This window comes from Panulirus ornatus, chromosome 15, assembly GCF_036320965.1.
Source record: "Panulirus ornatus isolate Po-2019 chromosome 15, ASM3632096v1, whole genome shotgun sequence".
Classification (NCBI taxonomy): domain Eukaryota; kingdom Metazoa; phylum Arthropoda; class Malacostraca; order Decapoda; family Palinuridae; genus Panulirus; species Panulirus ornatus.
In genome coordinates, this window is record NC_092238.1 from 23,247,218 (window position 1) to 23,260,145 (window position 12,928).

Sequence of the window (12,928 nt, forward strand, 5' to 3'; positions counted from 1 at the left end):
ACAATGTGTGGTGTGAGGTGGTTTGATCGAGTAAGTAATGTAAGGGTAAGAGAGATGTGTGGAAATAAAAAGAGCGTGGTTGAGAGAGCAGAAGAGGGTGTTTTGAAATGGTTTGGGCACATGGAGAGAATGAGTGAGGAAAGATTGACCAAGAGGATATATGTGTCGGAGGTGGAGGGAACGAGGAGAAGTGGGAGACCAAATTGGAGGTGGAAAGATGGAGTGAAAAAGATTTTGAATGATTGGGGCCTGAACATGCAGGAGGGTGAAAGGCGGGCAAGGAATAGAGTGAATTGGATCGATGTGGTATACCGGGGTTGACGTGCTGTCAGTGGATTGAATCAGGGCATGTGAAGCGTCTGGGGTAAACCATGGAAAGCTGTGTAGGTATGTATATTTGCGTGTGTGGACGTATGTATATACATGTGTATGGGGGTGGGTTGGGCCATTTCTTTCGTCTGTTTCCTTGCACTACCTTGCAAACGCGGGAGACAGCGACAAAAAAAAACAAAAAAACAAACATATATATATACATACACAGACATATATATTTATACACATGTACATGTACATGGGTATGTTTGAAGGAATAGTGGTTCCAACAATGTTGTATGGTTGCGAGGCGTGGGCTATGGATAGAGTTGTGCGCAGGAGGATGGATGTGCTGGAAATGAGATGTTTGAGGACAATGTGTGGTGTGAGGTGGTTTGATCGAGTGAGTAACGTAAGGGTAAGAGAGATGTGTGGAAATAAAAAGAGCGTGGTTGAGAGAGCAGAAGAGGGTGTTTTGAAGTGGTTTGGGCACATGGAGAGAATGAGTGAGGAAAGATTGACCAAGAGGATATATGTGTCGGAGGTGGAGGGAACGAGGAGAAGAGGGAGACCAAATTGGAGGTGGAAAGATGGAGTGAAAAAGATTTTGTGTGATCGGGGCCTGAACATGCAGGAGGGTGAAAGGAGGGCAAGGAATAGAGTGAATTGGAGCGATGTGGTATACCGGGGTTGACGTGCTGTCAGTGGATTGAATCAAGGCATGTGAAGCGTCTGGGGTAAACCATGGAAAGCTGTGTAGGTATGTATATTTGCGTGTGTGGACGTATGTATATACATGTGTATGGGGGGGGGGTTGGGCCATTTCTTTCGTCTGTTCCTTGCGCTACCTCGCAAACGCGGGAGACAGCGACAAAGTATAATAATAATAATAATGTACATAATTCATACTTGCTGCCTTTATTCATTCCCATCGCCACCCCGCCACACATGAAATGACAACCCCCTCCCCCTGCATGTCTGTGAGGTAGCGCTAGGAAAAGACAACAAAGGCCACATTCGTTCACACAGTCTCCAGCTGTCATTTATAATGCACCGAAACCACAGCTCCCTTTCCACATCCAGGCCCCACAAAACTTTCCATGGTTTACCCCAGATGCTTCACATGCCCTGGTTCAATCCATTGACAGCACATCGACCCCGGTATAGCACATCGTTCCACTTCACTCTATTCCTTGTATGCCTTTCACCCTCCTGCATGTTCAGGCCCCGATCGCTCAAAATCTTTTTCACTCCATCTTTCCACCTCCAATTTGGTCTCCCACCTCTCCTCATTCCATCCACCTCTGACACATATATCCTCTTTGTCAATTTTTCCTCACTCATTCTCTCCATGTGGCCAAACCATTTCAAAACACCCTCTTCTGCTCTCTCAACCACACTCTTTTTATTACCACACATCTCTCTTACCCTTTCATTACTTACTCAATCAACCCACCTCACACCACATATTGCCTTCAAACATCTCATTTCGAACATATCCACCCTCCTTTGCACAACTCTATCTATAGCTCATGCCTCGCAACCATATAACATTGTTAGAACCACTATTCCTTCAAACATACCCCTTTTTGCTTTCCGAGATAATGTTCTCGCCTTCCACACATTCTTCAAGGCTCCCAGAATTTTCGCCCCCTCCCCCACCCTATGATTCACTTCCGCTTCCATGGTTTCATCCGCTGCCAAATCCATTCCCAGATATCTGAAACACTTCACTTCCTCTAGTTTTTCTCCATTCAAACTTACCTCCCAATTGACTTGACCCTCAACCCTACTGTACCTAATAACCTTGCTCTTATTCACATTTACTCTCAGCTTTCTGTCACACACTTTACCAAACTCAGACACCAGTTTCTGCAGTTTCTCACACGAATCAGCCACCAGTGCTGTATCATCAGCGAACAACTACTGACTCACTTCCCAAGCTCTATTGTCCACAACGGACTGCATACTTGCTCCTCTTTCCAAAACTCTTGCATTCACCTCCCAAACAACCCCATCCATAAACAAATTAAACAGCTATGGAGACATCACACACTCCTGCTGCAAACCTACATTCACTGAGAACCAATCACTTTCCTCTCTTCCTACTTGTACACATGCCTTACATCCTTGATAAAAACTTTTCAATGCTTCTAATAACTTACCTCCCACACCATATATTCTTAATACCTTCCACAGAGCATCCCTATCAACTCTTATCATATGCCTTCTCCAGATCCATAAATGCTACATACAAATCCATTTGCTTTTCTAAGTATTTCTCACATACAAAAATAAAAAACGTGTACATATGTACATACATATGCATACACATGTATACACATATAGATATTCATACTTGCTTTCTTTCATCCCCTCCTGACACCACCTCACCTCACAGGAAACAACGTAAATGAATGAAAGAAGAGAAAAAGAATGATAATGTATACTTTTCCTCTCCTTCCCTGCAAAGATAGCCTTTGGCCTGACCTTTATGGTTCAGGTCAATTGCCAGTTCTGGTAAGGATGTAGTGAAGATGCATTTGACTTGATCTATTAGAGCCATGTCAGATACCAGTTCTCATAAGGGTGAGTGAAAATGAGGGTATTGTAAAGATGAGTTGGTTGAGGATCATTGTACATTTGTTAAGGATGGAATAAAAATGCAGATGGGGATGAAATGAATTTGGGTTTATCAAGAGTTTTGTGAAGATGTGTTTGTTGAGAGGGAATTGAAGATGCATTTGACCAGATTTGTTAGGTTTAAATCAAAGGCCAGTGGTGTCAACAGTGTAGAAAAGATAAGGGTACATTGAAGATGGCCCATATAGGCCAGATCAAGGCCGTTTGTGTCAATGATGTAACGAAGATAAGGGTGAAGTAAAGATGGCCTTTGACATACTTGTTCATCGTTTACCATGTTAGTGAGGTAGTGCCAGGAACAGGAGAAAAGGTCTTATTCACCTTCATCCATTCTGTAGCTGTCATTTGTAATACATCAAAACATCAGCCTTCCATCCACAACCAGGCTTGACAGATCTTTCCTTGGTTTCCCTTGGTTTCTTCATATGACATGGTTCAGTCCATTGAGAGCACATTGCATTGACCCCTGTATATTACATTGCTCCAGTTCACTCTATCCTGTTCCTGCCTTTCATCCTTTGCATGTTCAGACCCCAAGCACTCAAAATCTTTTTCTTTCCATCCTTCCACCTCCTCCAGTTGGTCAGCCTCTTTCTCCTTGTCCCCTCCACTTCTGACACATAAATCCTCATTGTCGACCTCTTGTTATTCATTCTTTCCATATTTATAAACCATTTCAGCACTCCCTCTTCAGCACTCTAAACCATACTTTTATTATAATCACACCTTTCTCTTACCTTACCATCACTCTTTCGATCAACTCCTCTCACACCACACTCTGTCATTATTTCATTTCCAATGCATGCACCCTCCTTCAAACATTCTCATCTATATCCCTACTTCTCGTATCCAGAATTAAATTTATTATATCTCAATGGTCATTCCCAGCAGAATGCATACCACTACATGGTGTTAAAAACTAATTTTAAAATGAAAAGACTTACAAGCAACTAAAACTGACATTACAGTTTCAGAGAGCACGAGAAGTTAAACGACGCCTAGAGGAGTGTCAGGTGGATGGCAGGGAATTGTGGAGTGTTTGTAGGATTGTGGCCTGGGCCAGACGACATGCCCACACACCAACACTGCCAAGAAAGTTTCTTCACACAGGTATATTATGACAGATGGGATACTATTATTAAGAATGATAATGATGATAGAATTGATAATGATTACATTGATAACAGGATTTGTTAGGAAAGAATAAACACCTGTGTTTTGTAAGAGTTGACTGTAAAGGTGTGAGGAAAGGGACATAAAATCCTCTTCTTTATTATCACTTTCTAAAAAATAGGTTCAGAGGAAGGCGCCAAACAAAGATTTTTCCTTGAAGGCTCAATTTGGAGTGTCAGAATGAGTGTTGTATGTAAGGTAAAAGGAAGGGGAAGGTAGGTCTTATATATGGTAAGAGAAGCTTGAATGTTTTGGCTCTGAACAAAATAGTTGAAGGGTGAGGAGTTAGATGGTTTGGGAATGTTCAGAAGTAAAGTTTTAGGTTAGTCAGGGGGTTGACAAATTCAGTGAGGAATGACTCATGAAACTGTCTCAAAGAGTATAAAGGGGTGAGTTCAAGGTTGATAGGGATAAGATTGAAAGTATAATATGAGGGAAGGATGATTGTTAGTGCCTTTTCACTCAGAAGTGACAGGAAAGAAGAAAGAAATTTTCTTTAGGATTGTCTGAGTGAGTGCTGTGGCAGTTTTGATTTAAGAGATTAAACTTGGGGGATCATAATGCAGGGATGGAAGAAATGGTAATTGAGATTATGATCAGGGGTCTTAAGGTCTCTGGTGTAATTGAAAATTTGGAAAAGATTTGTCAAGTTCTTTACTGAAACTGGAATTATGAATGCGGATACTAACAAAGACTTATTAAAATATATGTGGGTGAGGGTGTTTGGGGGTCAGCAGGTATTAATGTATTAAATTTTGAATGACTGGATATTGGATGTGAGTGTCTTGAGAGGAGTTTCAAAAGAAATGACATAACTTCTGATTATATGTTAGCAAGTGTGAAATTTAGTGGTGGATTAAGCAGATGAGGAAATGACTGACTTGTGTGAAAGAAATGGTGAAAGTGAGTTAAGAAAAGTATAGTGTGTCCTGAGATGCCAAGAAAAGTTTATTGAATAATGGCAGATGTAGAATAAATTAATCTAGCGAGGTAGTGCTAGAAAAAGACAACAAAGGCCACATTCGTTCACACTCAGTCTCTAGCTGTCATGTATAATGCACCGACACCACTACTCCCTTTCCACATACAGGCCCCACAGAACTTTCCATGGTTTACTCCAGACGCTTCACATGCCCTGGTTCAATCCGTTGACAGAACGTCGACCCCGGTATACCACATCATTCCAGTTCATTCTATTCCTTGCATGCCTTTCACCCTCCTGCATTTTCAGGCCCCGATCAATCAAAATCTTTTTCACTTCACATCTTTCCATCTCCAATTTGGTCTCCCACTTCTCCTCGTTCCCTCCACCTCTGACACATATATCCTCTTTGTTAATCTTTCCTCACTCATTCTCTCCATGTGACCAAACCATTTCAAAACACCCTCTTCTGCTCTCTCAATCACACTATTTTCACCACCACACATCTCTCTTACCCTTTCATTGTTGCATTATTTCCCTGCAAAAATCGTCCAAATGCCTCTCTCTTCTCTTTCACTAATAATCTTACTTCTTCACCCACCACTCACTACCCTTTGTAATCTGCCCACCTCCAATGTTTCTCATGCCACAAGCATCTTTTGCACAAGCCATCACTGCTTCCCTAAATCCATCCCATTCCTTCCCCACTCCCCTTACCTCCTTTGTTCTCACCTTTTTCCATTCTGTACTTAGTCTCTCCTGTTACTTCCTCACACAAGTCTCCTTCCCAAGCTCACTTACTCTCACCACTCACTTCACCCCAACAGTCTCTCTTCTCTTTTGAAAACCTCTACAAATCTTCACTTTCGCCTCCACAAGATGATGATCAGGCATCCCTCCAGTTGCACCTCTCAGCACAAGTAACATCCAAAAGTCTCCCTTTCGCATGCCTATCAATTAACAAGTAATCCAATAATGCTCTCTGGCCGTCTCTCCTATTTACATACCTGTACATATGTATATCTCTTTTTAAACCAGGTATTCCCAATCACTTTTTTCAGCACATAGATCTATAAGCTCTTCACCATTTCCATTTACATCACTGAACACCCCATGTACACCAATTATTCCCTCAACTGCCACATTACTCACCTTTGTATTCAAATCACCCATCACTGTAACCTGGTCTCGTGCATCAAAACTACTAACACACTCACTCAGCTACTCCCAAAACACTTGCCTCTCATGATCTTTCTTCTCATGCCCAGGTGCATACACACCAATAATCACCCACCTCTCTCCATCCACTTTCAGTTTTACCCATATCAATCTAGAGTTTACTTTCTTACTCTCTATCAATACTTCCACCACTCCTGTTTCAGGAGTAGTGCTACTCCGTCCCTTGCTCTCGTCCTCTCAACAACCCCTGACTTTACTCCCAAGTCATTCCCAAACCACTCTTCCCCTTTACCCTTGAGCTTCGTTTCCTTCAGAGCCAAAACATCCAGGTTCCTTTCCTCAAACATACTACCCATCTCTCCTTTTTTCTCATCTTGATTACATCCACACACATTTAGACACCCCAATCTGAGCCTTCGAGGAGGATGAGCACTCCCCGCGTGACTCCTTCTTCTGTTTTCCCTTCTAGAAAGTTAAAATACAAGGAGGGGAGGGGTTCTAGCCCCCCACTTCCATCCCCTTTAGTCGCCTTCTACGACACGTGAGGAATACATGGGAAGTATTCTTTCTCCCCTATCCCCGGGGATAGTATCATTGTTTTTATACATAATCGCTCTTTCTCATGTCAGGAAACAGACGAAGAATGGCCCATCCACTCATATACACTTGTATATACATAAATGCTTCCATATGCACATATATTTATTTTTTTTATTTTTTTTTATTTGCTCTGTCGCTGTCTCCCACGTTTGCGAGATAGCGCAAGGAAACAGACGAAAGAATTGGCCCAACCCACCCCCATACACATGTATATACATACACATCCACACACGCAAATATACATACCCATACATCTCAATGTACACATATATATACACACACAGACACATACATATACCAAACTCAGTCACCAGCTTCTGCAGTTTCTTACATGAATCAGCCACCAGCGCTGTATCATCAGCGAACAACAACTAACTCACTTCCCAAGCTCTCATCCACAACAGACTGCATACTTGCCCCTCTTTCCAAAACCCTTGCATTCACCTCCCTAACAACCCCATCCATAAACAAATTAAACAACCACAGAGACATCACACACCCCTGCCGCAACCCTACATTCACTGAGAACCAATCACTTTTCTCTCTTCCTACACGCACACATGCCTTACATCCTCGATAAAAACTTTTCACTGCTTCTAACAGCTTGCCTCCCACACCATATATTCTTAAAACCTTCCACAGAGCATCTTCTCCAGATCCATAAATGCTACATACAAATCCATTTGTTTTTCTAAGTATTTCTCACATACATTCTTCAAAGCAAACACCTGATCCACACATCCTCTAACACTTCTGAAACCACACTGCTCTTCCCCAATCTGATGCTCTATTATTTGGGGAGTGAGTTTGAATGGTGAGAACTTAAAGAGAGTGGAATGTTCTAGATACCAGGGGAGTGGATATGGCTGCATATGGAAATGTAGGAGCTGCAGTTATCGTTAGGGTGGGTTAGGTGGCAGAGATTTTAGGTGCAATGAGGAATGTATTGAAAGAGTTGTCACTATCTTTAAGGGAAGATATGGGTATGTTTGATGGTATGGTCATCCCATTGGTGCTATATAGATATCAGGCATGTGCCTTAAACAAAAATATAAAGGATAGGGTGAATGTATTAGAAGTGAAATGTTTGAGGACAGCATGTTGTGTAAGGAGGGCTAATCGAACATGAAATAGTATAGTAAGAAAGTTGTGGTAGCAAAAGGAGTATATGAGAGAGCTGAATAGGGTGTTCTGAAATGATTTGGACCTGTAAGTTCTTCTGACATTGGCATTGGACATATCTCCCCTTAATACTCAGTTTCTGTAGGAAATTCTTCACTTAAATAAAGCTTCTTTAGCTAAAAGCAGTACCATGGAACATAACTCCCTGTTAAACTTTGAGTGCCAGGTGTATTCAGAAGATTGATTTCCAAAAGGTATTGATCCAAGTTTCAGCAGGGCAAACCAAGTAAAATACTGGTATGTGTTCCAGAAGCAAGTTTGTTAGCCCAGAAATATGTTTTTCGTGTAGAATTCTGTTTTTTCTTCAACTTCAGTTGTTTTTTTTACTTTTATATCATCTTTCCCCGGTGCCTTTTGCACCTCATAACAACATAAATACTGAGGGATTTTGTGATGGGATTGCCAGTCATCAGGGTGAATTGTACCTGGAAGGGGAGGGGGGTATAACAACTGCCATAGAACTTTACCAAAACCATGCAATTTTTATGGAAATATTGTTAGTGAATGCTAATTTCACAAAATGAATATGGAGGAGCACTTAGTCATTAGTCATTTTCTCACTCTTGCAGACAAGTTTTTGTCAGTGAGTTTGAAGCCAGAGAAGACTTTATCTCACATAGGCAGTTTGGAGAAGTTGGTGCAAGACATGGACAGGAGGCTGATGTGTGGCCAATCCAAGCTTCAGGAGGTTGATGTTCTATCAGTTGATGATGATGTGAAAGTCTCATGTAGACACAGATTATCAGGTGAGACAATAAGTAGTACTGTGAGCCTCTCATATTATCAGCTGTTTGTTACAATATATTATTATTATTATTATACATAATTGCTGTTTCCCACTTTAGTGAGGTAGCGCCAGGAAATTGATTAAGAACGGCTAACCCACTCACATATACATACATATACAAAAAATGCCCACATACGCACATATACATACACATTTCTATCATCATATACATACACATACACTGATATTACATACATACACCTCTTCATACTTGCTTGCCTTCATCCATTCCTGGCACTACCCCACCCCAGAGGAAAACAGCTTTGCTATCCCCTGCTTCAGAAAAACAGACAAAAAAGGTCACATTCATTCATACTCAGTCTCAAGCTGTCATGTGTAATGCACCAAAACCACAGCTCCCTATCCACATCAAGGCCCCATAGACCTTTCCATGGTTTACCCCAGATGCTTCACATGCCCTGGTTCAGCTTATTGACAGAACATTGACCCTGGTATACCACATTGTTCCAGTTCACTCTATTCCTTGCATGTTTTCACCCTCCTGTATGTTCAGGCCCTGATTGCTCAAAATCTTTTTCACTCCACCCTTCCATTTCCAGTTTGGTCTCCCACTTCTCCTTGTTCCCTCCATCTCTGACACATATATCTTCTTTGTCAATCTTTCCTCACTCATTCTCTCCATATGTCCAAACCATTTCAACACGCCCTCCTCTGCTCTTTCAACCACACTCTTATTATTTCCACACATCTCTCTTACCGTTACATTACTTACTTGATCAAACCCCCTTATACCACATATTGTCCTCAGACATTTCATTTACAACACATCAACCCTCCTTCGTACAACCCTATCTGTTGCCCATGCCTCGCAACTATATGATATTGTTGGAGCTACTATTCCTTCAAACATACCCATTTTTGCTCTCCAGGATAACGTTTTTTCCTTCCCCACATTCTTCATTGCTCCCAGAAACCTCACCCCTTCTCCCACCCTGTGACTTCCACTTCCATGGTTCCATTTGCTGTAAGTCCACTCCCAGATATCTAAAACACTTCACTTCCACTAATTTTTCTCCTTTCAAGCTTAACATGTCCCTCAACCATGCTGAACTTTATAACCTTGTTCTTATTCACATTTACTCTCAACTTTTTCCTTTCACACACACTCTTTCAGACTCAGTCACCAATTTCTGCAGTTTCTCACTTGAATTAGCCACTTATGCTTTAACATCGGCGAACAGCAATTGACTCGCTTTCCAGGCCCTTTTATCCCCAACAGACTTCATAGTCACCCCTCTCCCCAAGACTCTTACATTTAACCTCCCTCACCACCTCAACCATAAACAAATTGAATTACTGTGGTGACACCATACACCCCTACCAAGACCAACTTTCTCTGGAAACCATTCACTCTCCTTTCTTCTTACTCATACACATGCCATACACCCATGATGAAAATTTTACTGCTTCTAGCAGCTTACTTCCTACACCATGTATCCTTAAGACCTTTCACAAAGCATCTTTATCGACCCTATCATATTCCTTTTCTAGATCCATAAATGCCTTATGCAAATCCATCTGTTTTTCTAAGTATTTCTCACATGCACCTTCAAAGCAAACAGTTAATCCACACATCCTCTCCCACTTATAAAACCATGCTGCTCCTCCCCAGTCTGATTCTCTGTGCTTGCCTTCACCCTTTCAATCAATACCCTCCCATACAACTTCCCAGGTATACTCAACAAACTTATTCCTCCATAGTTTGAGTACTTACCTTTACCCCCTTTGTCTTCATACATTGGTGCTGTACATGCATTCCATGAATTCTCAATGATCCATCCATATATTGAATATTCCTTCCAACCAATCAACATAGTCTCCCCCTTTCTTAATTAAATATATTCAACTGCAGTACCATCGACTCCTACTGTTTTACCGCATTTCATCTTCACAAGGCCTTTACCATCTCTTTACCAAACCACTCTACATGACTCACTTTGCATACCACCCCAACCAAAACACCCTACATCTGCTACTCTATCATCAGCATATTCGACAGTCCTTCTGAACATTCACTCTATCTCCTGACTTTATCTTTACCTGTTATCACTTCCCTTTTTGCCCCTTTTACCATTGTTCCCATTTGTTCTCTTGTCTTTCATGCATTTTTTATCTCCTTCCAAAACATCTTTTTATTATCCCTAAAGTTTAATGATACTCTCTAACCCCAACTCTCATTTGCCCTCTTTTTTCAACCTTTGCACCTTCCTCTTGAAATCCTGCCACTTTCTATAAACATCTCCTGGTCAGTTTCACTCTTCCCTTGCAAGTACCACCCAAACGCCTCTCTTTTCTCTTTCTTTAGCATCTTTACTTCATCCATTCACTCACTACCCTTTCTAATCTGCGAACCTCATACCTTATGCATGCCAGATGCATCTCTTGCACATGCCGTCACTGCTTCCTTAGATATCTCCCATTCCTCACCCACTCCCATCATTTCATTTGTTCTCACCTTTTGCCATTCTATACTCAATCTCTCTTGGTATTTCTTCACACAAGTCTCCTTTACAAGCTCACTTACTCTCACCACTCTCTTCTCCCCAACATTGTCTCCTCTTTTTCAAAAACCTCTGCAAATCTTCACCCAAGCCTCCACTGGATAGAGATAAGACACCCCACCAGCTGCCCTCCTCAGCACTTTTACATCCAAAAGTCTCTCTTTTACGTGCCAGTCATTTAATGAGTAATCTGGTAATTCCTGTTGACCATCTTTCCTCCTCATGTATGTATACTTGTTTATATCTCTCTCTTTAAACCAGGTCTTCCCAGTCACCAGTCTATTTTCAGCGCACAGCTCCACAGGCTCTTCACAATTTCCATTTATAACACCTAATGCCTCTCTGCACACCAATTATACCCTCAACTGCCACATTATTTCCCTTCACATTTAAATCTTTCATCTCTAAAACCTAGACTTGTGCACTGAAAGTGCTGACACACTCACTAAGCTGTTCCCAAAATACTCTCCTCTCATGACTTTTCTTCTCATGGCCAGGTGCATAAACACCAATAATCACCCATCTTTTGCCATCCACTTTCAGTTTTACCCACATCATTTACTTCCTTACACTCTATCACACACTCAAGCAACACACTCAAACTCCTGTTTGAGGATTAGTGCTACTCCTTCCTTAGCTAATGTCCTTTCACCAACTCCTGACTTTACTCCTAAGACACCTCCAAACCATTCTTCCCCTTTACCCTTTAGCTTCATTTCACTCAGAACCAGAACATCCAGGTCCCTTTCCTCAAACATACTATGTATCTCTCTTCTCTTCTCATCTTGGTTATACCCACACACATTCAAACACCCCAATCTGAGCCTTTAAGGAGTATATGCACTCCCGTCTCGACTCCTTATGCTTCTTCTTTTAGAAATTGAAATACAAGAAGTGGAGGGTTTCCCGCCTCTTGCTCCCGACCCCTTTTAGTCACCTTTTACTACATTTGGGCAATACAAAGGTTGAATTCTTTCTCCTGTACCCATTCACTATTTCCTGTGAATAAGTGTTCATTATTTTCACTGTGATCTGTGCAAACTGCTGTTAAGTACTTTGCTTCTGTTATAACTAGAAGAAAGTGAAGAAATTTAGCATGTATTGAAAGCGTTATTCTTTAGTCATTAGTATGATAGGTTTGGGAGATAGCCTGTCACTGAAATCACAGAGGATTTGACAGTTGTCACCCAGTTATTAATGTAGCAGTAGTTGAAATGGTTTAGACTAATATACTTGAAGAGGACTTTATGTGTGTAGTACCATGGAACTTGAGAATATTTTTCAAGAAAGTTCACTAGAATGGGTTTCCACTGAATTTTAGCTTAATAGAGTCTCAAGGATGTTTAACACTGGTTCCATACAAAGAACTGGAAGTGTCAAGACCATATTACAATGGACTGCATTAGAATATGAATTAAAGGTTCAGGTAGGCATCTCTGCAAACGCTGCAGTAGTGCTGCCCTCTGCTAGTGGCTTGCTAAGAGTAAGGCACTAAAGGTTAAGAAGCAGCACTAGGGTTCACTAGTTATGAAGACTCTACTGCCATTCCTACCCCTTTGAGGGAGGTCCAGTTGAGAACAGGCATCATAGATATAGTTAGATAGATGG

At 41.4% G+C, this 12,928-nt stretch overlaps 1 protein-coding gene across 1 annotated transcript in view; it reads left to right on the forward strand.

Annotated features, from left to right (window-relative positions):
• LOC139753748 (uncharacterized) overlaps positions 1-12,928 on the forward strand; it is a 137,613-nt gene that overhangs the window by 104,866 nt on the left and 19,819 nt on the right. The window contains exons 9-10 of the mRNA XM_071670561.1: positions 3,924-4,065; positions 8,581-8,757. Coding sequence (XP_071526662.1) covers positions 3,924-4,065; positions 8,581-8,757 — 319 coding nt within the window. The remainder of the gene's footprint in view (positions 1-3,923; positions 4,066-8,580; positions 8,758-12,928) is intronic.